This window comes from Jatropha curcas, chromosome 10, assembly GCF_041381405.1.
Source record: "Jatropha curcas cultivar XTBG-Jc1 chromosome 10, XTBG_Jcur_1.0, whole genome shotgun sequence".
NCBI classification, from domain to species: Eukaryota; Viridiplantae; Streptophyta; class Magnoliopsida; order Malpighiales; family Euphorbiaceae; genus Jatropha; species Jatropha curcas.
This window is the reverse complement of record NC_143160.1, coordinates 4,247,294-4,273,716: the sequence shown is the minus strand read 5'-3', so window position 1 is coordinate 4,273,716 and position 26,423 is coordinate 4,247,294. Positions and strand designations below refer to the sequence as shown.

At 36.5% G+C, this 26,423-nt stretch overlaps 6 protein-coding genes across 12 annotated transcripts; 2 read left to right on the top strand and 4 right to left on the bottom strand.

Annotated features, from left to right (window-relative positions):
- Positions 1-971: 971 nt before the first annotated feature.
- Positions 972-4,627, bottom strand: LOC105640222 (adenylate kinase 4). Its single transcript, XM_012224480.4, has 6 exons — positions 4,338-4,627; positions 3,538-3,683; positions 3,314-3,433; positions 3,025-3,192; positions 2,262-2,351; positions 972-1,270 (listed from the first exon to the last, which is right to left on the bottom strand). The coding sequence occupies exons 1-6, from the start codon at positions 4,450-4,452 to the stop codon at positions 1,172-1,174; spliced, it is 738 nt and encodes a 245-aa protein (XP_012079870.1). The 5' UTR covers positions 4,453-4,627; the 3' UTR covers positions 972-1,171.
- Positions 4,628-5,045: 418 nt separating this feature from the next.
- On the bottom strand, positions 5,046-8,418 carry LOC105640221 (nucleolar protein 56). Its single transcript, XM_012224479.4, has 8 exons — positions 8,115-8,418; positions 7,331-7,545; positions 7,027-7,184; positions 6,747-6,934; positions 6,408-6,660; positions 6,057-6,205; positions 5,836-5,970; positions 5,046-5,578 (listed from the first exon to the last, which is right to left on the bottom strand). Exons 1-8 carry the CDS (start codon positions 8,317-8,319, stop codon positions 5,211-5,213), a joined length of 1,671 nt encoding a protein of 556 aa, XP_012079869.1. The 5' UTR covers positions 8,320-8,418; the 3' UTR covers positions 5,046-5,210.
- Positions 8,419-8,743: 325 nt separating this feature from the next.
- On the top strand, positions 8,744-11,555 carry LOC105640220 (hypothetical protein). The gene is made up of 2 exons (XM_012224478.4): positions 8,744-10,811; positions 11,126-11,555. The coding sequence occupies exon 1, from the start codon at positions 8,880-8,882 to the stop codon at positions 10,272-10,274; it is 1,395 nt and encodes a 464-aa protein (XP_012079868.1). The 5' UTR covers positions 8,744-8,879; the 3' UTR covers positions 10,275-10,811; positions 11,126-11,555.
- Positions 11,556-12,674: 1,119 nt separating this feature from the next.
- On the top strand, positions 12,675-17,477 carry LOC105640219 (putative inactive leucine-rich repeat receptor-like protein kinase At3g03770). 3 transcript variants are annotated; one of them, XM_037640604.2, is made up of 8 exons: positions 12,675-13,106; positions 13,883-15,290; positions 15,452-15,585; positions 15,804-16,041; positions 16,328-16,539; positions 16,627-16,652; positions 16,747-16,858; positions 17,003-17,477. In XM_037640604.2, exons 1-8 carry the CDS (start codon positions 13,101-13,103, stop codon positions 17,210-17,212), a joined length of 2,346 nt encoding a protein of 781 aa, XP_037496532.1. In that variant the 5' UTR covers positions 12,675-13,100; the 3' UTR covers positions 17,213-17,477. The 3 variants fall into 3 exon arrangements, with proteins under 3 accessions (XP_037496532.1, XP_012079867.1, XP_012079866.1); XM_012224477.4 differs by lacking the exon at positions 12,675-13,106 and adding an exon at positions 13,129-13,526; XM_012224476.4 differs by lacking the exon at positions 12,675-13,106 and adding an exon at positions 13,129-13,730.
- Positions 17,478-17,670: 193 nt separating this feature from the next.
- Positions 17,671-20,353, bottom strand: LOC105640218 (putative adenylate kinase 7, mitochondrial). 4 transcript variants are annotated; one of them, XM_037640611.2, is made up of 5 exons: positions 19,717-20,345; positions 19,192-19,332; positions 18,921-19,002; positions 18,771-18,808; positions 17,671-18,093 (listed from the first exon to the last, which is right to left on the bottom strand). In XM_037640611.2, exons 1-5 carry the CDS (start codon positions 20,083-20,085, stop codon positions 17,932-17,934), a joined length of 792 nt encoding a protein of 263 aa, XP_037496539.1. In that variant the 5' UTR covers positions 20,086-20,345; the 3' UTR covers positions 17,671-17,931. The 4 variants fall into 4 exon arrangements, with proteins under 4 accessions (XP_037496539.1, XP_012079864.3, XP_037496546.1 ...); XM_012224474.4 differs by having other exon boundaries at positions 18,771-18,811; positions 19,717-20,335; XM_037640618.2 differs by lacking the exon at positions 17,671-18,093 and adding an exon at positions 18,168-18,623 and having other exon boundaries at positions 19,717-20,353.
- Positions 20,354-21,065: 712 nt separating this feature from the next.
- On the bottom strand, positions 21,066-25,680 carry LOC105640217 (protein ROOT INITIATION DEFECTIVE 3). Of its 2 annotated transcripts, none has more exons than XM_020681946.3 (8): positions 25,215-25,675; positions 23,908-24,021; positions 23,521-23,654; positions 23,278-23,413; positions 22,996-23,198; positions 22,281-22,402; positions 21,865-22,097; positions 21,066-21,448 (listed from the first exon to the last, which is right to left on the bottom strand). In XM_020681946.3, the coding sequence occupies exons 1-8, from the start codon at positions 25,437-25,439 to the stop codon at positions 21,185-21,187; spliced, it is 1,431 nt and encodes a 476-aa protein (XP_020537605.1). In that variant the 5' UTR covers positions 25,440-25,675; the 3' UTR covers positions 21,066-21,184. The 2 variants fall into 2 exon arrangements, 1 of the variants encoding a protein (XP_020537605.1); XR_016318548.1 differs by having other exon boundaries at positions 21,323-21,448; positions 21,553-22,097; positions 25,215-25,680.
- Between the last annotated feature and the right edge of the window lie 743 nt (positions 25,681-26,423).

Below are 26,423 nucleotides of genomic sequence, written 5' to 3'. Positions count from 1 at the left end.
TTGAAAATTTAAATATTTTTGAAATAATTTAAAAAGAACTTTAAGAAAAAAAAATTAATTAAGGGCTTAGAACTTTTTTTTTTTTTTTTTTAAAAGGACTTGACAATAATTAGATATTGTACTTTAGAGAAATTATTCGACAATAATTTGGACAATTATAAATGAGAGAGTTTAGAAAGATTGGAGAGCAGAGAACAATAGAGAAATAATTTTGTGTGAAGATAAATGCAATAATGGGTATTTATAGTAAATCCAAAAAATCAACTTTTTACAACTACCTTTAAAACTAGCTGTAATACGTAGCTGTTAGGATGGTTAATTTAGAAATTTTATAAAAACTTTTGAAAAAGTAAAAAAAAAAAAAAAATCTGTTGGAACCAATAAAACCGTCGATTCTAACCAGTTGAAAAATCTATCGGTTCCATCTGATTCCAACCGATTTTTCAAACTGATGGTTCACAATTCCTCAAAATTTGAAACTGAGGAAAATGGCCATGCCTGCTCCCACCCCACACCAGCGTCCCCACCCCAAAAAACCCATCAAAACAACCCTAGTATTCGTAGCATCTTCCACCTTTTCCTATTAATATCAATCTTCTTAGGAAAAACCCACCAAAATAACCTGGTCTCAACATTGAATTTTTACAAGTGAATTATTAGGAAAATATCGATACTCGAATGTCTAAAAGGGATTTCCATTAACCCAGAAATGAAAATTTAAGGCTCCATTCATCTGCTTTCAGTCGCTCTTCCGCCCTAAAAAACAGTGACCACTTACCTGGGAGACTTGGTATTCATGCACCCAATTAATTGCAATGACCAGATGACCTAATTGAAATACCTCAATCCAATCAGATTTAATAAGCATCTTCCAAGCAGAATTAGAATGAGATTTTACCAACACACGGCAAAAGAACCCTCGTGTGGAGAAAACCAAGCAGAACAGAATCAAAAAGATCAGAATACAAAGATAACACCAAAGTAGTCATATATTTATTTTGATTTGAACTCAGTTAAAACACCTCAGTAAAGGAGGGATAGCCGGCATTTGTAGTCAGAGTAAAAGGGGAATAAAAAGGATCAGCATGTGCGAAAGCATGTTTAAAATACATATGGGAACAAAACCCGATTAAAATCTCAACAAAAAAATGAAGTTAAAATGCGCCCAATTTTATGAGAGCACTTTCTGAACCTCAGCTGTGACATCTTTCGGAGGTTTCTCTGCATGAAGCTCTGCAACAACGCCCTTCTGCTTATAATAGTCAATTACCTGCATTTCAAATGTTTAAATTCCATGAAATTTTTAAGAGAACAAAAGAGCAACAGTACCATTTGACGTGATTGGAGAGACACAGCAGTGAATCAATGCAGCAAGAGATGGATGGACCCAAGTAACTATGGAAATTGAATTCTAGTAACACCAACATGTAACACAGAATAAGAGAAACGCTCATAAGACCTATATGGTTTCTCTACACAATGAATAAAAACTGGTTTTGATCTCTCTCCCTCCAGTACCCTTCTTTTCATTCTTCATAAATTCAGTTCTGTTATTCAAGCCACTGTTGCACAAGATATCCTAGTTTTGACATTTCAATTATAATTTTGAACTTTCAACAATTGGATTTTGAAATGCGACTCCAACAACCATGTCTACCAGCATGCAACATCCCACACTGATAGTTGGAGCGTCAGCAGGTAACTCAGCTAATCTAAACCCTCCACCCCTTGCCCCACAAAGTAAAATAAAATAAAAGGAGAGAGAGAGTCTCTTCACTGAATATCAAGGCATCAAGCCAAGTTTTCTCAATTAGCTATTAATACGAATCAGTGCATTTGCTACTAGCGACAGCAGAATCAATGGTTCTATAAGTAGAAGAGTAAACCATACTTTGGGGAATTGACTATCTTTCACTCTCCTTTTCCCCCTTAAACAGTCCCAGATGGTGCAAAATTAACTGAGATGTTGACAAAAGAATCCCTAAATAAAATGTTGCAGATTATAAACTTGAGACTATAATGATCTCTGTTCACTTAGAAATATCCACGGAAAGTAAATTCCCCCATTCCTCAGGCAACCTTTTCAGAAATGTGTACTTAATGTCTTCATATGTCCCTCTCTCCCACACCATGGTTTTCACAGGCATATCTCTTCTGCCCCGCTAACTGATAGCTAGAGCAACCCCTCAATAAACTATTGGACAAAATTCTCGGATTTTATCTGAAATCATTCAGAGTAAAGAAATAAAATGGGAGCATACCGGTTCAGTTTGCTTGTGAAATGCCTCCAGCCTTGACTTAAGAACTGCAGCAGTATCATCTTTACGTTGAATCAAAGGTTCTCCAGTTACCTTCAAGAAAACAAGAATAGGGCACAAGTATATCAAAATGCTCTGAACTGCTAATTTGTAACAATAGTGATGCATCTGACACAGAGAACACGCAGCAAGCACATACAATCGGAAATAGTTGTCTAAGCCATAATGATGAATCACTGAACTGTATGATTTGAAAATCTAGGAAGGCATAAGCCCAAAGATGATATGTCGAATGGCATCCCTCTAAAATGTTTGTGCAGCAGTAGAGGCGCTTGTGATCTACATAATTTGTAACATAGGCTAGTTTCATGGTCTAGAAGAATCATTGATAGCTTGACTACCTTCACATGTGGCTATACATTAATAGTTGACATGACATATCTAAAACTTCAACCAAATCCTAAGTACTAGGTCAGGTGATAGTATGCTGCAACTGTACTAGCTGGGAACTGCCTCACACAACAAACTGACTGATCAGAAACCTACACCATAAGGTATTTGACCTAAAAGACCATGAGCGAAGAAATTCTTTCTCACCAAGAATAATTACTATAGAACACTAATTTACAGGTAGGATGACCTACTTTCAACTTATTTGATGTGTTTCTCCTCTACCTTCTCCTACTATCTTACATGAATCCTAAAACCAATTAGTTGCATTTTCACATCCAAAATAATTAAAGGAGGATTTTACAAGTTCCCTTACATCATCTACGCCGGGAACCTTAGGAGGAGCAAATTTTGTGTGGTAAGTTCTACCACTTGAAGGGTGGATCCAGCGACCAGTAATTCTTTCCTCCAAAATGGCATCATCAATTGCAAAATTGAGTACCTTATCAATTTTAGCTCCCTGCTTTTCAAGCATCTCATCAAGCTGGACAAAGACAACAGAGAGTAGGTAAGAAACATGCTTATAAAGCCAACTGAACTAGCCATGGTTCAAAAGGATCTGAACATGTAGATGTACATAGGATATGCTCAGGTGAGACTGTTACCTTCTGTGCTTGGACCACAGTTCTAGGAAATCCATCAAGGATGAAACCCTTCTGACATGATGGTTTCTTCATGGCTTCATCTATAATGCCAACCACCAAATCATCAGAAACGAGTTCACCCTGAGAAAAACCAAAAGAATACTCTATTAGCATACAACAGAGAAAACTATGAAGAAAGAGCATATGGTGTACACTGGAAAATAAAAGCACTTGAGGATTTTAACCTTGTCCATAGCCTCCTTAGCCTTAACACCAAGAGGAGTTTTAGCAGCAACAGCAGCTCTTAACATATCACCAGTAGCCAAGTGGCATAAGCAGTACTCGTCCTTAATGATTGGCGATTGAGTACCTTTACCTGATCCAGGAGGACCTGCCAATCACGCAACTTTACAGTTACAACGGGTAAACATGCATTTGCTACTATAAATGCTAAATATCCCCTAGCTATATATGTCATGGAATTGAAGCTAAGACTACAAACAAAGTTAAGCACACCCGAAGACAAAAATGCAGGTAGAAAGATGAAACTAAACAAATAAGTAAAAACCTCAAGAAAAAGTAACCTTATTTATAACTAGAAAGCAAAATCCAAATATCAAACTGTATTGTCTATATAAAGATATAAAAAAATAAAAACGTCTTTTTTCCCAACTATGAAATAACTGATAAAGAAATTAGAAAAAAAAAAAAAATCAACTTTAACACTTTTCAAAATTGTACTTTCTGCTTCTTCTCACCATAAAACAAAGCCTGAACAAAAGAGAAGCCTTGTTTGCTTTCATTCATTGTTAAAGAATTTCAATTTCAGAGTATAATTTTGCTATAATTTAAACCTAACTTGACTAAACTGCAAACTTTTATTTTCGTCTATTTATCTCCACAACCAAACAGAAACGAAAACAAAATAACTCCCACAAAAACCAAAGCTAAATTTCGGATCTGAACACACCGATTAATTTCAGAGACTTATTGACATTGCAATTGATGTTAGCCGGGCAATAGATGAGAGGGAGTAAAGAGATACCTATGAGAATGAGACGCTTATCAGGCTTAGAGGAGCACTTCATACGACGGAGGAGCTCCGTCATGAGATTCACCGACGGCACATCTTCTAAGTTAGGGAGTGAGCTGCTGGCCATTGACTAGTTTGTCTTTTGCTTGCAACAGAAAACGATAAGGCTTAGAGCAGAGAGTAAAAGAGTTGGAAACAAAAGCGACGACCAGCGCCAGAGGTGTTTGTTTACTGTGTATGAAAAGTCTGGTGCTTTAGTTGGGAGTTCGGACCTTCCAATGCTTCAAATTCAAGCCCCTCTTACCAGCTTTCTCTCTCAAATGACTTCTTTACCCCCTTGACCTTAACAAAATAGTAAATGTAATTAAAAACTTTGCAAAATAGCTGGATTTTATCAATGAATTTCCAAATGTTTTATTTTATTTTATTTTATAAGATCATTATTAGTTAATACTTCAAGTTTTCCAATTACATTCGCACTGAAAAATCATAATTTAAAGTTTGCAGCTCCCCATTTATATTAAAAAAAACAGAAAAAAGAAGAGAAAATCAAGTCTTGCCGTCTTGCAGCTGTAATTTTAGATCACAAACGTTCAAGACCTCCGGTCAAAACCTTCACCTGCCAGCCACCCAAAAACAGCAGATCTAAATAGCCATGGAAGCAAATGTCCATGGTAGTTTTATCCCCTCTACATTCAAAATCTACTAAGAACAGACAAATAAACACAAACTTAAAATTAAATAACCAGTGAATATTTCACGTGTTTTCAGGACACCTAATTTTATCACAATTCATATTTAATAACAGAGAACTAAGGCAACTTCTACAATCAAAATTCTGCTGACAAACAATATTATGCAGCAACTCAGATACAACAGTCGAAGTCATTCCTCGTCCCCTTTTTTTGATTTCTTCTTCTTTTTCTTCTTTATGTCACTAGCAGGCTGCACATCTTCTTCATCTTCGGCTTTACTCTTCTTCTTTTTCTTCTTCTTGGTAGCCCCATCCTGGTCTGCGTCATCCCCGTTTACAACATTTGAATTCTCCACAGCCTGCTCCTCCTCCATTTTTCTCTTTTCTTTCTTCTTTTTCTTCTCCGATTTAGCATCCTCTGAAGCATCTCCATTTGTAGCCACTGTTGGTTTATCCTCTGCCATAGGTTCACCACCCTCTGCAGCCTCAGATTTGGATTTCTTTTTCTTGCTCTTCTTAGCTGAATGTACAGCTGGTTCTTCTGTTTCCATTTCAACATCTGCATACAACATGACCAGTTAACATCAAACTAAGCGACCGTTGTAATTAAGCTGAGTGGTAACTATCAAAATACCACATTATTAATGCAATAAGACTAGCCTCAGAAGACAATCAATAAATCAGATTAGTACGCAATATTAGTTTAAGCAATACAACTGAAGGTACAATGTCCCATTTTCCATCAAACACCAAGGAGATTGAGTTCCCGTAGGTCATTCAATGGAAAAGCCGGTTTGTTTTCATGAAGGCACACACCTGTCTTTTGAGAACCTTCAATTGCAGCTTTCATCACATCAATGTTTTTGCGAGGTGCAACTCCCTTGTCATAGAAATCCAAACGCTCTTCAACTTGTTCTCTCAGTTTCTCTCCAAAAATTGTAGAGCCCCTCTCTGCAACATAAGAGGGAAATTTTGAAATTTGAAACCAGGAAAAAAATTCAAATAAAAAGACATTTTGCCAACAGGTTAGCTTTTACCAGAAAAACAATCAATCCGAGATGCTATTGAGCATTTGTTTGCCAGATAACGAGCCATGCGTCCCTTGTTGCGGGCAGATGCTCGACCAATAAAAGATGAATGGAAAATCAAGCCATATTTTGGTGTGTTTCCTCGAGTTTTCAATGCCCTAAAGACATCAGAAAGCAAGTGAGCCTAGAAGCTTAAATCCCATAAAGAAAGATAAGGAACTCCAAAAAGATGAGCCCAAAGAAGAAAGAAAGATAATATGACAATCCATTTGGACACCAAGCAAATGAGACTGCTATTAAACAATGAATATTCCAAGCTCTCTAACCAAATTGAAAGAGCATTAGCAGCAGCTAAAACACCTGAATAGTGCCTTCTCAGCACCAAGGATCTGAAGGGTAGAAGAAGGGCACTTAGCCAGATTTGTTAGACTGCCAGCATGAGAAATCAAACGAGCACCAACAACTTCACCAATCAAGGAGGCCAAATTGGGTGCAATGTCATTCATTTTAGTAACCAGATAATCATAGAGCTTTTTCCTATACTCAGAGAGATCCATTACTCTCTGAGCAAACTGCTGGACATTAATCAAGTCAATTGGAGATAAATCCTGTCCTGCAAGTAGGAAAAGAAATAAGTGAGAAAAAAGAAAAAACAAGATTTACACAGTTGCCTAAGAATTAGAGAGATGAAAATTCTACCCATTGATGCTTTGGCAGCTTCTACAACCTCCTTAGCTTTATCTTCATCTCCAAGTAAGTCTGTTAATTCAGGAATTTTGTCTTCTGACAACTTTGCCTTGTCCTCAATGAACTTGGCAAGCTTTGCATAAAGATAGTTGTCATTAACAATCTTCACTAATTCAGGGAAATGCCAAGAATACCATTCTCTGAAAAGAGCTAGGGGTTAGAGGAGATGCAAATTGTATAGATAAGAGTTTCAAGAATTGGTCTAACATGTATAGTCTAAAAATCAACAAACCTGACTCTCATTGAAAAGGAATTAATATCCTTGTCAAGAGTATCAAGAAGGAAAATTGCTTGAATAACCATATTATCAACACGGTTGACATTGAACTTGACCTTTGCCCTGCTATAACTGTGCCCCAAACCAAGTTGGGCTTTCTCCAAGTCACCAGGCTATCGAAATTGTGAGGTAACGTAGAAGCAGCAAAAGGAAGGAAAGAAATTCTATAAGACATAGATATAGATACCTCAACCAAAAAAAAAATTGTAGTAATCGAAGAAAACTTTGAACTGAAAATATTTGTGAATGTATGTCAAACCTTTAGGTCCTTGATGAACCTTTCAAAATGTAGTCTAACACCACGAAGAAGCTCAAGAACAAATTCATTGCTTTGGCAAGGTATTTTTGTCTCTTCATATATATGTGACCCCAATTTAGGCTCAGCAACTCCTAAACTAAACTTTGCCTTCTTACCTTCCTTGACTTTAGGAAGATTGAGTTCTAAAAAGCTCCTCAATTCCTCAGTCATAAGCCCTGCAAACCAAAAGAGTAAGATGTTATATCAGGCCAGAGTTATTCTAAACAACAGGGCGTTTCCCACATCTTGAACAATGAAATCTCTACCACAACTCTCCTTAAAATCAAAGAGGTTAATAATCAAAGGCAGAGAAATTATCTTTCCCTATTCTGGATAAAACCAATTAAGCTTCACACAGATAATTAAATTCTTTTCTAGTCTTGATTTTTATGAACAACAAGATGGAAACGCTCTGATCTTTATATAGATAACCCATTCAAACATGAAAGCAATAACACGTGAAAACAACATACACAGCAAAAATGAGAAAGACAAAAGCAATGACCGAGCAGTGGGCAAAACCCTGAGTAATACATACCAAAATGATACATTTAACAAAATATAAAAGCAAAAGAATGAAGCTTTGGAACAATCCCTAATCGATGGAATCCAACAAGTGTCAACCACATAATAAAACATGCATACAAGCAAATGAAAAATCACGACAGAACGTCACGTAAATCCAAAAATCAGTACTCTCACTTATATTCCACTACTGTACAAGTGATGAACTTATGGTGCGTACCTTCAGAGACTGAGTTACACTGATTCAATGCATCTAAAGATGACTCGAAAGGAAGAAAAGCAGTTAACTGAACGACTTTGCCAAAGCGGTTGAGATCTGCGACGGAGTTGCGAACAGCTTCTGTGTTCTGTCCAATTTCATCGAGTCCGTTAGCAAGAAAGAGACTGTAACCAGACGCCGACTCGTATAGTAAATACAGCGCCATGGCTTTAACGTAAAATAGTATGAGCTATAGCCTTTCCCTCCGTTGTATGTTATCGGCTGAAAGAAGGAATGAGAACGAAGGAGGAACTGAAGGGTTTTGGTGTTAGGGTTTTATCATAAATCATAATTTCTTGGAAATTAGGGTTCAGAACAAGTCGGGCCGAAATCCGAATCCGACTAAGGATGTCTCGGGTCCAGAATCCTATACCTCTAAAGTCCAAATCCAATACAATAGCCCATTTTGTGGTAGGAGAGATTCAGCCCATCTTTATCTTCCCCTTCTAGTATAAACGACAAGTCACATTTACCGGACTTCTGTCCTCTATCGTGGTTATGGAACGACAGGTGGGATATATTGGAAACACCTGTTGAGACGCATCGTACGACATGTTGTGGGCTACCTCAATTAGCCAAAGAAAGCTTCATAAATTCAATTCCCTCGCCATTTCTTTAGCGTATGCTATCGAAGTCCCAAATTGCTAGAGACAAGGAAGCCATAGCTCCAAGGTCCTAACAGCATCAACACGGAAAGGAAGGTAACTATTGTTCCTTTCCTCTACAATGATTCGATTTCTTTGTCTAAAGGTGGCACAAATAAAGCACAGGAATTTACCTGTTATACCTAGCAACGGCAATTTGTTCACAACATCTTCTCCCAAACCCATCACTAACCTCCCAAAATCTGGATTTCCACAATCTCTTTCACTTTCTTACCTCCAAGAATCATGTGGACTTTCCTTACAAGCTGCCATTGCAGCTTCTAAGAAGCTACAAATAGAAACTACAGAAAATCCTGATTTGGTCCTCAACTTGCTCAGAACTAATGGTTTTACTCAAATCCAAATCAAGAATTTGATCTCTAAACGCCCATTATTGTTATTAGTTGATTTAGATAATACCCTTAGGCCTAATATAGAGTTGTTTAAATCTTTAGGGTTTTCTGGTGCTACCCTTCCTAAAATGGTTAGCAAGAATCCAAGAGTATTAGAAGTTGATGCAAAGACAGTTGTTGAGTTCTTTAGAGAGAATGCTTTTAGTGAAAAACAGATAGCAACTTTAACTATGAAGAGACCCACCTTGTATGCGCATAATGTACATAAAAATTTTAAGCCAAAGTTGGAATTTTTCAAGTCCTTAGGCTTTTCAGAGTTCGATGTTGCAAGAATGCTTTCATCACAGCCTTACGTTTTGGAGAGGAGTCTGGAAAACCAAATTATGCCCTGTATTAAGGTCCTTAGGACTGTCGTTGGAAATGATATAAATGTCCAAAAAGTAGTAAAGGCACATTGTTCGATTCTTGAATTTAATGTGGAAGAGTCGCTTGAGCAAAATGTATCAATATTGGTTCACCATGGGGTGCCAAAGTCCCTAATATTGAAGATGTTCCTGTGTCAGCCAAGATCATTATTGCTAAAGACTGATCGGCTCAGTGAGATTATTGGTGAAGTTAAGAAATTATGTTTTGATCCCACTAAATTGCTATTTCTCTTAGCTATTCAAACTAAGGCAACGGTGACCAAAGCACTATGGGAGCAAAAGTTGGAAGCATTCAAAAGTTTTGGTTTGTCAAAGGATGAGATTAATCTGGCATTTAAGAAACAACCCATGTTTATGCTTACTTCAGGGATGAAAATAAGAAAGTTGATGGATTTCTATGTGAACAAAGTAAATATAGAGCCTTCAGTGATCTCTAAGAATCCCAATCTTATACTCTTTAGCCTGGAGAAGAGGATTATACCTAGATGTTCAGTTCTCAAAATATTGATGTCGAAGGAATTGATAAAGGAAGGTGTTAACCTTATTCATGTATTTCAAATGACTGAGAAGATGTTTGTGGAGAAATTAGTTGCCAAGTATCAAATTTTGGTTCCTGAAGTTGTCAAGGCACGTCAAGGCAGGATAGAATTTCGGGGCTTTCCAAGAAATTTGAAAATGCAAATGCTCGTTAATACATGAAATGACTAGGTGTTATGAAATGGTTCTAAGCTTATGTTCCATTTGTGATTTGGAGATCAGGCTGTTTATGTTTCTTTAAAACTGGAAGGCAATCTACCATTTGTAATTGGATGGCCGTTATTAAAACTAACCAACAGCTGAAATCATTTGAGCTTATGTGGCATTGGCCTGGGGCATCGATATTGGCAATATGAACATGAACCTGTCAGTGATTAAAAAGTGAGTGGTTGTTATATTGTTAATTGACTAGACGTGTCAAATGATTTGGAGCTCTTACTCATTTCAGTATGTTGAGGAACAGGCTGTTTAATCTTGGCCGTATAAACATCTCTTGAAGCAAATTGATCATGGGCATCTTATAACTATTATGCCTAGAACATCAAGCTTCCCAAATTTTGGAAATAGACCCCCCCCCCCCACTCTTTTTTTTTTTTTTTCTGATGTTTGGTTAGTCCAGAAGACTGATATTTTCTGAAGTATTATGAAGCCTTTTGTCATATTTTTCTTCAGCACATCAAATCATGCGAGTAAATTCAGGTTTGTGTTAGATCTTCATATAGTTTTGACTTATAAATAATAGAGGATTTTTTTTGTTATTCATTGTTTAAGCATTTTTTTTTTTTTTTTGAAAGTGCTTGATGCCATCTCATTACTTTCTCAAAATGTGACTATTGCTTTGGCAATAATTTTAGAAAGGAAATACAATTGGCTTCATTTGAGTTTAATCAACACCTCATGCCTATCTGAGCTAGAATATGACGGCAGATTCAGGATATGCAATTTCAAGTGCTTAGCTCTCTGTCTTGATCTGTTTCGTCTAAAATGCCCAAATCTATTTGTGGATGTTGCAGTGAAATTGTAAATTGTGGCAAAGGAACCATCGCCTACTCCTAAAAATCTCCTCGAGTCCCACGGTTATCCTCTGCACCGACATAGAAGTATCATGCTATTATTAACATTCACCATATAGGCTACGAGTTGAGACATCATTGTCTGAGAGGAAGTATCAATTGAAATTAGAATATACTTGATGCTTTTGTCAACAAAGGATTTAGACGTTGCAGTTTTCATTTTATTATCATTATGCAATGTCCTGACAAAGAAATCTATTGAAACATGCTGGGATGCTAGCTTGATTTCCCACCTACTCACTTTATTATAATTCCCCTATTTGCCTGATCAGAAGACTTTTGAATAACTTGGAACAATTGATGAATAGCTGGTGATCTTCAATTCTGATTCTTTATTATTTATTTTTTTTTTATAATAGTTCTTTGTTCTTTATCACAGGTTCTGTGTCTATATATCAAAATTGTACCAGAATTTAGTGATGTCTAGCAGGGGACCCTGCATGATTTTCAGTTTTATTTAGAGTACTAATGCTCAAATAACAAATGATTGCCATGAGATGAGTTGTGAAATTATGCGAAGGCAAGAGTGCTGGTCCCGCAAAGTCATCATTTTCAACATTTGATCTCATTGTTAGATTTCTTTATTATATTTATGTGAAAATTTCAAAGTCTAGTGCAAGTTGTTCCATTCCAGCCATGTAAACATCATGTGATTATGACTTGCATGAATTATTTGACAGAGACAACAAAATACGCCATGATAGGTTCTTTTTTCTTACAGGAAACGGCGTGAACCTGTCTTTTCTTTTTCTTTTGTATTACAGAGTTCCCTGTTATACGAATTCCATCTTCATTTATTTCTATCCCTCAAAATCAGTGTTGACCAATAGGAAAAGTGGGGTCTGCAATTAATAATATAGAAATAGATAAGTCTTCAGTCCACTTGTTGCTACTGAGCTCTCACGGCATGGCCTACAGAGCACTCAAATTTTAACTATATTAATTCAATTTCCAACCCTCCTAATTTTATTTATTTACATTGAACCCCCAAATTATTAGTCTTTTTTTTTTTTTTTTTTTTTTTTGGACAGAGATATTATGTTACCAAGACTTACAAACTCGATGCAACAGAAATACAAGTTTTAAAGCCCATCGTAGTGCAGCTCAATGATGGATGGAAATTACAAATTATATCACTATATAATTATAATTTGGGGGGTTGATTGTTGATAAGTATAACTATAAGGACTTATTTGTCAACATTGATAAAATTTCAGATCTGTTTTTCCTTTCTTCTTTTATTTATAGATATGTTCTTATGATTTTCAGTTTTCTACCATCTTTCAAAAAAGGGTGTATAAAGTAAGAATCTATGTCTAAAGCAGAGCATCTAATTATATCAAAATCTTTATTGTTAGTTACTCTAATGATAGTGAATCACAGCACAGCAATATCTTAGTAGTTGCAGGTTGAATAAATATGCTGCAACTATGACAGGTTACATCACCTGATGGCCAAAATTTAATGCTCTCTATAATTTTTGAAGGGAATGTAAAAACCCTTTTTTGACGAACTAAGTAGGAAAATAAATTATTATAGGTTGTTCTTCTCAATTCTCAGGAAGGCCAGCTTCCCTAATCTTTTTCATCAGTATGAAAAAAGTTCTGAAATTTTTGGCATGATTTTTGCTGTTTTGATTTTAGACTCCATTGAGCTTAAAAACATTCAAAAAAAGAAAAAAAAATATATTGAAAAAATTTTAATTCAATGATCGAGCACCTCAATTACTTTGTTTGGGATTAAGGCGTAGTTTGGGATTGAAGTGTAGTTGTTGTTCATCAAGAGCTTGTACAGAAAGCAAATGATTCTGAGATTTGAAGTTGAACTTCTCGAATAACTGCAGAGTTAATCCAGAAAAAGAATCTTATGGGCCAAAGGACAATTGCCAATATGATATTAGAGACAGCCTGTATCTATGTGGGCAAGTATCAATCACAAGTTCCAAGGATATTGCATTTTTTTATTTCTTATTGCTCTTCTACCCTTCTATTTGGAACAGCTAGATTCATCAACGGAGTTAAAAAAATTGCTTTACACTGCCAACTTTTGCCAGATAAAAACAAATAGTGACTGTTTTTCTCAGTTGTTTGTTCTTTGGGAAATTATTCACAAAATTATTTGAGTTGAATGATAAAAAGCTAATGGACAGATTTCTTTTAGCTTTTCTAGTTTGTTTTTCAGTTTTCACTCTCTACTGCTACTCATAGTAAAGAGTCTAACTTCCAACTGTACTATACTACCATGGGCAAAAAAAGCCTTTTCCATTAATGTTGGAGAAAGTTCACAGTCATACTCTTCAGGGAAGAACACCATACGGATTTACTAGCTACATCTACTCCAGGTACCCCACCACTCTAAATCCAGCCAAAAACAAATTTCGTTAATGCTAATAATTCAATACTTGATTCATTGATAAAGGCAGAAAAGGGGAAGAGAAAAACCTTTTACAGAACTTTTCAACTGATCTGTTTATGGCTAAAGCTCTTAGTGGTTTCTTTCTTTCTGCTTAAATGGCTGGTTTTTTTAACTTCTGTGAAAACTTCAGGTATAGTTTTCTGTTTTCTACCTGTGTCGTTATGTGGTTTTCATCAACTATTAATAATCCATTATGATCCTACATGGTTTATTCTCTGTTTCAGTCATTAAAACTTGTCTGCATTTCACTTTATGACAATTTACTTTATGTTTGGCTTTCAGATACTTGAAAGCATAATCACAAAGTGTGCATACAAAGGCAAGATTTTATTCATGGGGTATTTTTCCAGTTTGCTGTTGCTGCCATTTGTGATATGGGGTTCTCTAATTCTGGGTTCCCATCAATTACAATCTTCACAAACTCAAGTGCTTCTTCAATTAAGGAAACATCTAGAGTACCCAACTCAACTGGAAGTTTGGAAGGATCATACTGTAGATTTTTGCTATATTTTTTCATCCACACAAGTCAATGTGACATGCCAGGACAATTTTGTTACTGAGCTCAGAATTACAGGAGACAAGCCAGCTAAGGTCGATAATTTTGTTGGGTATGCAATTCCAGATCAAACTTTATCAGAGATTTTCTCCATAGATTCTTTTGTTGTTACTCTTTCAAGGCTAAACAGCTTGAGAGTCCTCAGTCTTGTATCGCTAGGCATTTGGGGTCCACTTCCAGACAAAATTCATCGGTTGTCTTCACTCGAATATTTGGATTTGAGTTCAAATTATCTCTTTGGTTCAGTTCCTCCAAAAATTTCGACAATGGTGAAGCTTCAAACTCTTACACTTGATGAAAATTTCCTCAATGGTACAATTCCTAATTGGTTTGATTCATTGTCTAATCTTACAATTCTTAGCCTGAGGAAAAACCAGTTGACGGGTCCATTTCCAACTTCAGTACAGGAAGTTACCTCTCTTACTGATCTTGTTTTGTCTAGCAATGGAATATCTGGGAGTTTACCAAGTCTTGATGCCCTAATTAACCTACATGTGCTGGATTTGAGTGGGAACGATTTAGAATCTAATTTACCTTCAATGCCCAAAGGATTGGTCATAGCACTCCTTAGCAACAACTCCTTTTCAGGTGAGGTTCCACGTCAGTACAGCCAGCTTAGTCAGCTTCAACACCTTGATATGTCATTCAATGAACTAAGGGGAACACCTCCTGCTGCACTTTTTTCATTGTCAAACATTAGTTACTTGAATTTGGCATCGAATATATTGAGTGGTTCACTTCCCAACAATCTAAAATGTGGCAGCAAACTTCAATTTGTTGATATATCCAATAATAGCTTTACTGGGGGATTGCCTCATTGTTTGAATATTGAATCAGATAATAGAGTTGTGAAGTTTGGTGGTAATTGCTTATCCATTGATTTACATCATCAGCGTGCAGAATCATCTTGTATGGAAATGCCTACAAAAAAGAAACAATCTGGAGGCAAAGATGTTGGGATGTTAGTAGGTGTAGCTGCTGGTATTCTTATCTTTATGGGGCTTCTGGCTTTTGGCTTTCTTTTTGTGTCCAGAAGATGTTTCCCTCGAGCAATTTCGGAGCAGCATCTGCTGCACAATGGAGTTGAAGAAAAATCAGCAACAGTGTTCTCGTCCGAGATCCTCACTAATGCAAGTAGGTTATCTACTAACAAGAAACCGCAGGCAGATATATATTGCTGAAGTCTTGTGTCAGTTTCAAATTTCACTCAAAAATAAAATTTTCCTGAGTTTGTGGGTTTGGCCGAGAATTTGTTTCGTTTATGGTGACCGTATCTTTTCTACTTTTCTCCCCAGGATTTATTTCTCCAGCTGCAAAATTGGGGATACAATGTCTCCCAGCTTGTCGGCCATTTACTGTAGAAGAGTTAAAGAAGGCTACAAATAACTTTGATAAATCTACTGTTTTGGGTGAAAGTTCTCATGGAAAGGTATTGCATATTATATAACTTTTTTTTTTTCTTATGAAATGTTTGGTAGTTGTGAAATGGCATCAGAGGCAAAACTAAGTAGTGGATCTGTGTCATGAATATTAACATCTGTTGAGCTTTCTGAGTTTTATGAACAATGAATACTATGGTGGCATCCCTTTAACATGGTACTTCTGTTTATTTGAAGTTTATTTGTTTGTTGCGCTTTGTTTTCTCAGCTTTACAGAGGGAGACTAGATGATGGGACTCAAGTTGCTATAAAGTGCCTGCCTTCATCGAGGAAATATACAATTCGAAACCTTAAACTCAGGTTGGATTTGCTCGCAAAGCTTCGCCACCCACATTTGGTATGCCTCTTGGGGCACTGTATTGATGGTGGAGATGATTACAGAGTGAACAAAGTCTTCCTTATATATGAATACACTTCAAATGGGAATTTTCGTACACACCTCCTTGGTAAACATTCTTCAAACAGTTTTCGTAGAAGGATTAAAATCCAGAATTTTTTGTTCCTGCTGTGCAAATGAATCGACAGCTAACAAAACTACAAGTTTGAAATTTAGACAATGAGGGAGCCTATTCATAATGGTGAAAATGGTTAACGAAGTAAAAGCATCACAAGTCATGATTTCATCATTTTTTTCTTTTCAGAAAATCTGTAGTAATTGGAAGTTTTTCCAGTTTTTATATTTAGAATAAAACCCTGAATTACATTCTTACTAGCACTATATTGCATGTGCAGAAGACACTCCAGGCAAGGTTCTAAATTGGTCAGAGAGGTTGACAGTGCTAATTGGTGTCGCAAAGGCTGTGCACTTTCTGCATACAGGAGTTATTCCTGGTTTCTTCAACAATCGATTGAAGACGAATAATATCCTGCTCAATGAGCATGGAATTTCAAAATTAAGTGATTATGGGCTGTCCATTATCTCTGAAGATATAGGAAATAGTGGGGTAAGCCTTCTTATTTTCTAACTAAATTGTCAGAATATTAATAAAGTCACAGTCTTTGAGGCTGATGATGAAGTTACTTGCTTTCAGGAAGGTGAAGAAGGACGCAAATCACGGTAAGGACTTCCTTTTACGTTCAACTATGTAGTGATTTGATCCACTAAGCTTCGACATTGAACAGTAAATAATTAGAGGATGGCCTTATTTCAGGGAAATGGCAATATTAGAGGATGATGTTTACAGCTTTGGGTTCATATTACTTGACTCACTTGTTGGCCCCTCAGTATCTGGCAGAAGAAACAACCTTCTACTGGACGAACTGGTATTTCCTAGAACTCGGAATTAGAGCAGATTATATTTAACTTAAAGCTATTCTTATGTCATTGTAGCTATTCCTTGCGTGTTTCAGTATGTTCTTGATTTAGAATATCAAAAAGCCTAATGATCAAGCGCTATACTTTTACAGGCATCTTGTATCAACCAGGAAAGCCATAGAAAATTAATAAACCCAATTGTGTTGGCAACGTCCTCACAAGAATCTTTGTCGACTGTGATTTCTATAACAACCAAATGCATTTGTTCGGAATCGCTGAGCCGTCCATCCTTTGAGGACATACTCTGGAATTTGCAGTATGCAAGTCAGGTTCAAGAAACAGCAGATCGTGTAAAGACTTGATAGAATAGGAAATAAATTGTTTGCATGTGGGTTTTCTCCAAATCTTGTCGTTCCATCCTTATAATCCTCAAAGGGGATTACTTTTTCGTTGAGGTTGTAGCTTAGCAAATGTTTAAAGCTGTATATCTCAATCTGGTAGTCATTGTTGTATTTATTGTCGGTTTGTGTGTTTCTAAAGCTGTAGCATTTCTATATTTGTTTGCATCTATTACATAAACTACCCACCAATCAATTAGTGAAAAAAGAAATTTTCCATTTTCCTGAAGTGGATTATATTATCTATGTTTCATTTCTTCCAAATGTCAATGTGTTACTGCTGGTAATAGTTGCTGCAAACACCAATAATTGTCCAATCACTAAGCTATTGCTGCAAGTAAGTTCTTCGCACAATCTCAAAGGAACATATAGTACAGGCTTACTTGGTGTCAAAAGAACATATATTACAGGCTGCAAGTTCGTTCTTCAGCACAATCTCAAAAGACCAGTTCCATTTGCTTACTCAAGTTATTTTGCCAAAGGTACATATATTACAGGCTGGCATTCTCAGAACTGTTCGCAGTTCAGAACCAAAAAAAAAAAAAAAAAAGAGGAGGCAATATACGATTCCTATCTATGTAGTAATTAAATTTCGCTGCAGATGTTTGTGCTAATAATGCTTTTCATATTACTTGTATTTACAGTAAAGCTGAAACTCAAATTGATAAGGAGGAAGTTCAGAGTCAGCTGGATCCTGAAGTCAATTTTTTTGAACAACATAGAGCATTTATATGTTGCAGATGTAATGCAGCCAAAAGCCCCTGCAAAGTCTCTCCAGAGGCACTTTGTACTTGAAAGTCTAGAAGCTTTTTCTGTTTCCTGTAATAATCTTCTAACGGCTTGCTCTGAGGATAAAAAATGAAAAGTTCAAATTTGAGGAACTACTTTTAATGAAACTATGCATGAAAAGATAACAGAGTCAAAAAGATCATGAAATTGCAGATATCAATGATGGTTTGCAAACTATAAATTCATGTACTCTTATTCAGAGACATGTGGTTTGTCTGAGAGAAAAATATGAAAAAAATTATAGAACATAGAACTTCTAATATAGTGACATTTTCCAATAATGAGTTGTTTTCCTTGAAATTGGGACAAAAGGATTTCTAACTCCAGAGTGGTAGGTGTTCATTGATCAGACAGGGCCGTCATGCCCTGTCTAGCACATTGATGTGCGTCAAACGTGCCTCGTCCTTTTTAAAATAATTGTTCCCCAAAATCCATCTCACAAGATATGAGAGTAGGTCCCCTTCTCACTTTATACAACCGTCACAAACTCACAAACCTAAATCAGTTGCTCAGTATTCATTGATGAAAAAGTGCATTGTATCATTAGCTCCTGTTGGAAGTGAAACAAGTAGGATAAAAGGGGAGACTGCAAATATAAAATGGGCCAAAAAATCAAGAGGTGAAAAAAAAAAATACAAATGAATATAAACCATGTCGTGCGAGAAAAAGATATGATTCCAACAGGGAAGTAGGAAAGACGTTAAGAAGATATGCATAAAAGGTTAACATTTACCTGCTCAACATAGGCTTGAAGCTTATCTTTCCGGACATCTTCTGCAATAACAGTGGAAGATTCAGTTGAGTTCACTGTAAGTAATATCAGGACTTGTATTATAGAAATTGTTTATTTTCAGATGATTCATGACAAAGGCAAAGATACTACCTTCTTGGTACTTTACCAAGAAATCATCAGCGGATTTAAAATTCACAACCAAATCAATGTTAACGAGTTCATCAAGAATCTCCTACATAGAGATTAGAGAAAATGAAAATAATGCAGACAGATTAGTATTAATAAACACAAAAGCTCAGCATGTAAAGACGAATGAAGAAGTCAATAACTGCGTAACCCCTTTGACAACAGAATCAATTTCCAAAAATAAGGCACTTATTTATCATGTCAGTTATACAAGAATTTGCCAGTAAAAACTTACAGCTTGGAACTTTGAACGAGGAATTCCATCCAAAATAAACCCCGTTTCACCTTTGTAATAACCATCTTCCAACCTCTTAGAAAGAAGGCCGAAAAGGATATCCTCTGGAGCAAGTTGCCCACGATTCACAGCATTTGCAATCTATACTTGAGAAAAGAAGCAGTAGAAGACAAGAGTGAGTGCCAGATTGCAATTTGCAATGTTTCCATTAGAACACAAAATAATAGTACAGAAGCAGCAGCATGAATTTGCATGAACATGGTCTGACATTTCTGAGACATGAGATAATTATCAAAATAACCTTGGTCGGTATCAAGATTAATTCATCAAGATTCAAAATCAAGTCACGTCAGATTCTTATCAGGCAAAGATCAGTGAACAAAAATAATACAAAGAAACTTGGCTTCAAGATACAAATTAAAACTATATAACAAATTCGAAGGAAATAAATATATAAGTAAAAGAGGATGCCAAGATAAGTACAAAAAACAAACAAATCAAAAGACTAGCCATGGAAGTTAAGACCTGTTTGTAGAGAGCAGTTCCAGGGTTCAGCTCTTGACGAACGAGACTCGCCATGGAAACGTAAGGAACTTCTAGAAGCTTCGAGAGTGTCTCGGCGTACACGCGCTTCTTGACGCGTGGATATCCTATAAACGCCCACTGCACTCCCCTTCTTGGAACCGAGCTTTCAGTTTCTGCCATTGCAGCAGTCCCAAGCAGAATGCCACTCGGCTCGCAGCGTTGGCTGTCGTCGTAGTAGTAATCGCCGTTGAACTGCGGTTGAGCTACACCAGCGGTGGTGTACAACCGGAAGATAGAAAGGAAACGGTAAGCGGCTGGCGCAACCGTTATCGCGGCAGCAGCCGCTAATTGGCGCCTCAGCGCGATCATGGGCAAAGGCCAAAGGAGATTACTGAAAACTGATCAGAGAAGGATCAACAGAAATGAAAATGGCATTTGTTTTGCCTGCCACGTCATTTTAAATGTGGGATCCACGCACAATTCCCAGTAGATATTTTGTGATTTAAAGATGTCAAAGAGTTGTCCGATTCCCCCACATATGCTAAGGACCGTTCGTTCGATGATAGCATGTGGTTCAGAGAAACGGCAAGTCACTTGTTTTCATTAGTTACTAATGAAAATCGCTTTAGGTGCTGGGACCTATGGTTGTCAATGAAGGGAAGAAGGGGAACCTTCAGGTTACATTAGTTTTTTGAATTACTGAATTTAAAATTTATAATCTCTCAAAAAAAAAAAGATATATATATATATATATATATATATATATATATATATATATATATATATATATATATATTGGTTGATATAATAATTTTTCTCCTGTGAAAAGAAGAAAGGGTAAATAAGTAGGCAAATAATTAACGAAAAGGAAATGACACATTAACAAATTGCTGAATAAAGCTGATGGCATGTTAATTTCCAAAACGTTAATTGATACTTCAAAAAGGTTTTTCAGATGAAAGGGAAGGAAGGAACAAAAACGGATGAAATCAACAACTTTCTAGTTATGGGAACAAGAAATATAAAGTAAAATTTACTACAGACAGGGACCAGGTTTGGATTAAAGTGAAGCCGTTCAGTGACAGGTTAGATGTTGTGACAAACAGTGCAATTGAATGATCTCTGTTGAAATAAAGCCATCCGCAAATATATTACATCTGCAGCATATAAATTTTGTGTTCCTCAAAGAAAAGAACTGCATTATCTAGCCTGCTCAAACTTCTGAATTCCCATACTACTGGCTTCCATGGCACAGTTTGAAAGGGATCTTCTTTAACAACTACATATGAATGTCATGCAAAATCCTAAAATACATCAAACAAATGCATAATAGTAAACACATAGAAACATGAGCAGATAGAACACCATGATACCATTGCTTGCAATTATTTCAAAGATGAAACAGGCAGACAATGTTGTCTTAAGTTACACCTTATAGCCAATTAAAGGTTATCTCACTGCTTAAATATCATGGAAAATTAAATTTTGGGACTGTAATAGCTTTTCTCTTTGAACTGTCAAGCGGTGAACTTTCAATTTTAATCTTCTTGTTCTTTCTGGTAGTGTGTGAGTCTTTATTATTCCGTACTAACCGCATCTGCATCAAATCCAGCAGATGAGATTGCAAATGCTTGTTAATTTCCATGACATGTTTTGTCATTCTTGTCACCCACATCCGTTGGTCTGTGCTTGTTTCTAGTTTAATCTGCAAGGCTGCAGGTGTGCGTTCTTCCTGGTCACATACCAACAGGGCAATAAGCATGTATCTTCTGTGCTTATCCAAATATATTTCAATTAGTAACAACAACTAAGACAACAAGTAGCAACAATTAGCACCTTCTGATCATCCTCACATATAAGGATGCACAGGGGCGGAGCCAGACTCCACAATTAGGTGGGGGGTCTAAACCAAATTGGACAAATTTGTAAGAAAAACTTAAAACCTTTTTGGAGGTTAGGGCATTGGGGGGCCCAAGGCTCCCCTCAACCCCAACCCCAACGAGCTCCCCGCCCCCCCCCCCCCCCCCCAAAACCCTCTTAAAAAAAAAATAAATAAATAAAAAAAACCCAAGGGCATCATATGGGCCATGGAGCTTAGTATGTCAAGTAGTATATAATTATAACGCAGTAAGTATTGAAAAGATAGACCTCCATCTCAAATATATGGTGGTCCAATGAAGTAGTTATGAAATCAGGAGAAGTTTGATTGTCCTCAGCAGAAGAACATGAACGGAGAAGAGTAACTGTTCCCTTGGATGAGTTGGCTGCTGGCAGGGGACATTTGTGCAGCAAAGACACACGGAACTTATAGGAAACTCTTTGATGGTTTGACGAAGGAAGCAATGAAGAGTGTGGAATCAGTACCATATTAGTTACTGCACCTGCTTACAATTGAACACAAATGTTTGGTAAGAGCTACATTCACCAAGAAAAACAGAATTAAAGACGCAAATTGCTGCTAGTTATTTCAAATTGTACTAAACAAAATGAAAACCAAAATATCTTCCATCTAAAATTTCTTTTTCTGTTTCAGCAGAATTACACAAAATAAAGATCAGAGTTACCTTTTTGGCAATTAAACTTTTGTATCGGCACCCAACTAACAGCATCCCATAGGCTGATGGTACAATCCTCAGATGCTGATATCAGACCCAATGTACTGAAGGTCAATGCAGTTATGGATCCTCTGCAGGGAAGTAGGAATTCTGTAACTATATTATATTATTTAATAGCCAAAGTATAAGAATCCCCATGTCTGCAATTTCAATCCATTTAATTATGAAAGCCTAATACTTTAGTTTGTGACCACCACAAAATGACAGACAAGTTTTTGATGTTTAATCAATGAGAACATGCAACTATGAGCTCCAAAAATAGGGAAGAATGTGATGTTTAATTGCTTCTAAATGATACATGGACTAAATAACTTTTCAGATTAAGAATAGTCAGATATGCACTTATATTTCAAATTGTTATTATTTCCTTGCATGCAATTGAATTTACTTTTCACCAGCTTTCTAGAAATTTTATGCATCATACATTAGACAAGTTTTTGATGTTTAATCAATCACAACCTGCAACTGTGGGCTTCAAATATAGGAAACAATGTGACGTTTAATTGCGTCTAAAATGATACATGGACTAAAAATAGCAACTTCTCAGATTAAGAATACTCAGATATGCAATTATATCTTACGTGTTACTTATTCCCATGTATGCAACTGAATTCATTTTTCACCAGACATCTAGAAATTGTATGCATCATACATTAGACATTACTTGTGTCCTTCTAGCACAACCAGTTGATCTTCGGCAACAACAAAAGGATCATCTACTAGTTCAATATTAAGCACACTAACAAATATTCTTCCATCTATACTTCCAGCAAACAGGAATTGCTCTGTTGGATGAAGGGCAATAGTAGTTATCCCGACTGGATAATCTTGAGTTTGAACTAGTGTACCTGAGACTAGGTCCCAAGCCTGCAAAAATCGAAATTATGTTATTTGTGTAAGAAAAATTAGTTTGACAGAAATATGAAGTGAAAACATATCTAGTGACCTTGCAGGTGGCATCAAAGGAGCTTGATATAAAAGTTGAGCTTGATGTTGTTAACAGACCACTTATGGAGGAACAATGCTCTAAAGAACAATGTAACAATGAAGATGGGCTCTCTAAATTCCCCATATCTAGCAAACTTACATAGAATTGATATTAAGAATAGTTAGATCATTTATTGGATTTGGTTTGCAACCTTTTATCTACCATGCAAAAGAAGCTGATAGTGAAAGATTCAGTCCATACCTAAGCATAGACCACACACAAATCATACCATCATCCGAACCAGATATAAGAAGAGAGTCATCACTGGAAAATATCATGCACTTCAAAGACTTATGATGGGCACGCCATGTTTTGAGCAACGTTCCATTAGCCACCTACATGTCATAGCAACCTTATTAGAAACTATAACTTCATATAATGTTTAGATCATCATATGCCTATCTGAAATCGAAAAAATTCTAATTGTTCACAAAGTTAAAAGTATTTTATAAATCAGACAGTCAATATTTGAATAATAATAAAGTCCAGATAAACATGATATTCAACCAAAATCATATGATTTTCTCTCTTTTCATCTTTTTTTTTTTCCTTGTCATTGAACTGACAGTAAAGTATTTAAATACTAACCTCCCAAATATAAGCATTTCCAGAAGGAGCACCGCCTGCAAGGTACATTCCATCTGTGGTGCAAGAAATAGGCCCAATGGCTTCAAGTGGATAGCTCCGAAGTGGTGTTTGAGGCTAAAAAATTGATCATAAAACATTAGGCAACCAAATTCAGATTCCAAATAGGTTGCTCAATTTGATTAGAGTTTCCTTGAAACGTTCGAATTAATTGACAAACATGTGAGGGAAATTAGCTCAAGCAATAAAAGCAGAAGCTAAATCAGTAGTGTCGAGATGTTAAAGTTTCGGTGATAAACCATCAGTGAATTGGTCATTGGTGAAATTAGTTACTGTTAAGCAGGTGCAATGAAGAACAGTGCTATCTCCTAGATTCATGCCTTCAAGAAGGGTTTTTGCCTTTATTTTAAGCTCGAATCCGCCATCTTTGATGGTGAGCAGGTAGTTGATTTCCCCCATCTCTTCGACGATACCGGAGGTCTGTAATCGAGGTTTGGGAGTGGGTTTTGTGAGAAAAGAGAGACGTACAGTAAGCTTAGAAAACTAGAGTTGATTTGAAGTGAGTTTTGGTGGGAAAGAGATGGAGGATTGTTGTTTTGGAATCATTTAGTAGGAAAGCTTCTGTGAGATGTAGAGGGAGAGGAGAGAGAGGAGATTGCCCTTCTAATCTGTTTGTTTTGAGAGAGAAGTTCTGGACTAAATATTTCTGTGGTTTTCTTTAAGGACGGAAACGTGGGAAAATTTTTCTGTTCGACGAAAAAGTTTTGCGATCCCTCCCGCCCGGAAAGCCGCGACAATTGGACGGAAAACTTTTACTCTTGAGGCTGGGCCAAAAAAATGTTTCTTAAAGTCTCTGGCTCTGCCGACCTCCTTGTTGGGCACGTGTAGCTTTTGACGATATGCGGTGACGGGACGTCGAGTTAAAAGTCCTGAGATTTTGGTTATGGGGCTTAGTGAAGTTTTCGTACCTTCTATGGACTGGGCTTTATTACTAGGTTTATTGGATTTTTTACCTCCTGCGGATTTCTTAATTATATTAGACGGAAGGCAGATTGTACATCTTTATTCTTATCCATTCGGCTCATTAATAAACGACAAATTAATTTTCCCTAACCAATGACCATTAATAAATAATCACCAGAACAAATCTCTGGTTCATTTGGTGCTTTAACCAAACACCGTAACTGCAATTTTTCAAACCCCAGCAGCTCTAAGTAATTGAAAAAGAATTGGTATCCATTTGTGCAATGGATTGTTTAATTGAGTGCTAATTCTACATAATTGAATGAGAAAATTGAGTTTATAATTACCTTATTCAATTGCCAGATGAAGATAGCCCCGCCACCAACAGATCCATGCTTGTTAACTTGAGAAGCTACAAGAAACTGGTCTCTCAAGCACAATAATCCATGAGCAGGTGATGCACAGGTTGGTATATGCATGAGACGATCTCCAGTTTCTAAATCCCATACTGTTATTCCAGTCCCCATACTTCTATCACTGCACGCCACCAGCGCCTCTCTTCCCTTTCCCATTTCCTCTCTCACAACACAAATACTGAGAGAGAGAGAGAGAGTAGTAAATGTTCATATCATATAGTGTCTTTGAAGCTTTACATGCAGAGAGTGGTTAGAGAAAAGTGCACTGGTTGATTGACGCATGGCATTTCTGCTTCCGAAAGAGACAAAGTTCGTTGGGAAGATTGTACCCATTTTGTTTGCTTGTTTTGTTATAAGCACAATTGGAGTGGGTGACAAAGGTAAAGGAAGAGTAAGGTCTTGGGCAAAGTCCGCAAGTGTATTGCATGCCACTGCGTACTGTACACACAAAATGTAGGTTGTTGTTGTTTGTGTGGCCAACTGTGAGAAAGACAAAAGATGGGTCATCATTGCTAATTGGGTCCAGAGTTCAGACAGGGACTTGCCACTTGGAGTTCATGGGCGAGGTTGGTTGGTACACATTAATACATGCAATCAGGGATTGTGGGGGACCCAACTTGGCCGAGTCTTTATCGATGTTTTGGCCTTTTCTGTCGTGTTTAATTTGTAAGGGCGGAAAAATTTATCTAAACCAGTCTCTAGCTATATTTATGTATTAAAATGATTAAATTAAATATTTTTATTAAAATAAAATATTTCTGCTTATATATTTTAAAAAATTTAAAATACTTTTTGAAGAATGGTTAAGTTTATTGGTGAGGTTGATAAATGAAATCATAAATCTAATTTAGACAAATAATTTTCTTCAGATAATATTTTTTTACACCCGGCTTATTAATCAATTGCTCTACGTGTATTTAATAGATTATTTGAGTTTAAGTATTATTTATGGTTGAATACAACTAATACCAGCGTGGCTGCTTAGCTCCATGCGAATACTACAATTACGTGTCATTATCCTCTCAATTTCAATTGGAAAAATGATGATACCGATTGTTATAATTTTAAGAACCACACTTTAAAAGTTAATCATTGAAATTAAAAAGTTTAAATTCATATCAACCCCGTAGTAAAATCTAA

Bases quoted from the DNA above. Each gene is read 5' to 3' on its own strand.
- LOC105640219 (XM_037640604.2), top strand. The intron at 15,291-15,451 runs GTAGGTTATCTA...TTTTCTCCCCAG, and splicing joins CGAGATCCTCACTAATGCAA to GATTTATTTCTCCAGCTGCA. The intron at 16,540-16,626 runs GTAAGCCTTCTT...ACTTGCTTTCAG, and splicing joins AAGATATAGGAAATAGTGGG to GAAGGTGAAGAAGGACGCAA.
- LOC105640222 (XM_012224480.4), bottom strand. From the start codon at position 4,452: ATGGCCAGCAGCTCACTCCCTAACTTAGAAGATGTGCCGTCGGTGAAT. The intron at 3,684-4,337 runs GTATCTCTTTAC...CGTGATTGGCAG, and splicing joins TAAGCGTCTCATTCTCATAG to GTCCTCCTGGATCAGGTAAA. The intron at 3,193-3,313 runs GTAACAGTCTCA...GTCTTTGTCCAG, and splicing joins CTGTGGTCCAAGCACAGAAG to CTTGATGAGATGCTTGAAAA.
- LOC105640220 (XM_012224478.4), top strand. From the start codon at position 8,880: ATGATTCGATTTCTTTGTCTAAAGGTGGCACAAATAAAGCACAGGAAT.
- LOC105640217 (XM_020681946.3), bottom strand. From the start codon at position 25,439: ATGGGAAAGGGAAGAGAGGCGCTGGTGGCGTGCAGTGATAGAAGTATG. The intron at 23,655-23,907 runs GTTAGTATTTAA...TATGACATGTAG, and splicing joins GAAATGCTTATATTTGGGAG to GTGGCTAATGGAACGTTGCT. The intron at 21,449-21,864 runs GTCTATCTTTTC...GTATGTGACCAG, and splicing joins ACCATATATTTGAGATGGAG to GAAGAACGCACACCTGCAGC.
- LOC105640218 (XM_012224474.4), bottom strand. From the start codon at position 20,085: ATGATCGCGCTGAGGCGCCAATTAGCGGCTGCTGCCGCGATAACGGTT. The intron at 19,333-19,716 runs GTCTTAACTTCC...TCTCAAGTATAG, and splicing joins GAACTGCTCTCTACAAACAG to ATTGCAAATGCTGTGAATCG. The intron at 18,812-18,920 runs GTAGTATCTTTG...CTGTTATTGCAG, and splicing joins CTTGGTAAAGTACCAAGAAG to AAGATGTCCGGAAAGATAAG.
- LOC105640221 (XM_012224479.4), bottom strand. From the start codon at position 8,319: ATGGCGCTGTATTTACTATACGAGTCGGCGTCTGGTTACAGTCTCTTT. The intron at 6,935-7,026 runs GTTTGTTGATTT...AGCTCTTTTCAG, and splicing joins TCCTTTTCAATGAGAGTCAG to AGAATGGTATTCTTGGCATT. The intron at 6,661-6,746 runs GTAGAATTTTCA...TCCTACTTGCAG, and splicing joins AGCTGCCAAAGCATCAATGG to GACAGGATTTATCTCCAATT.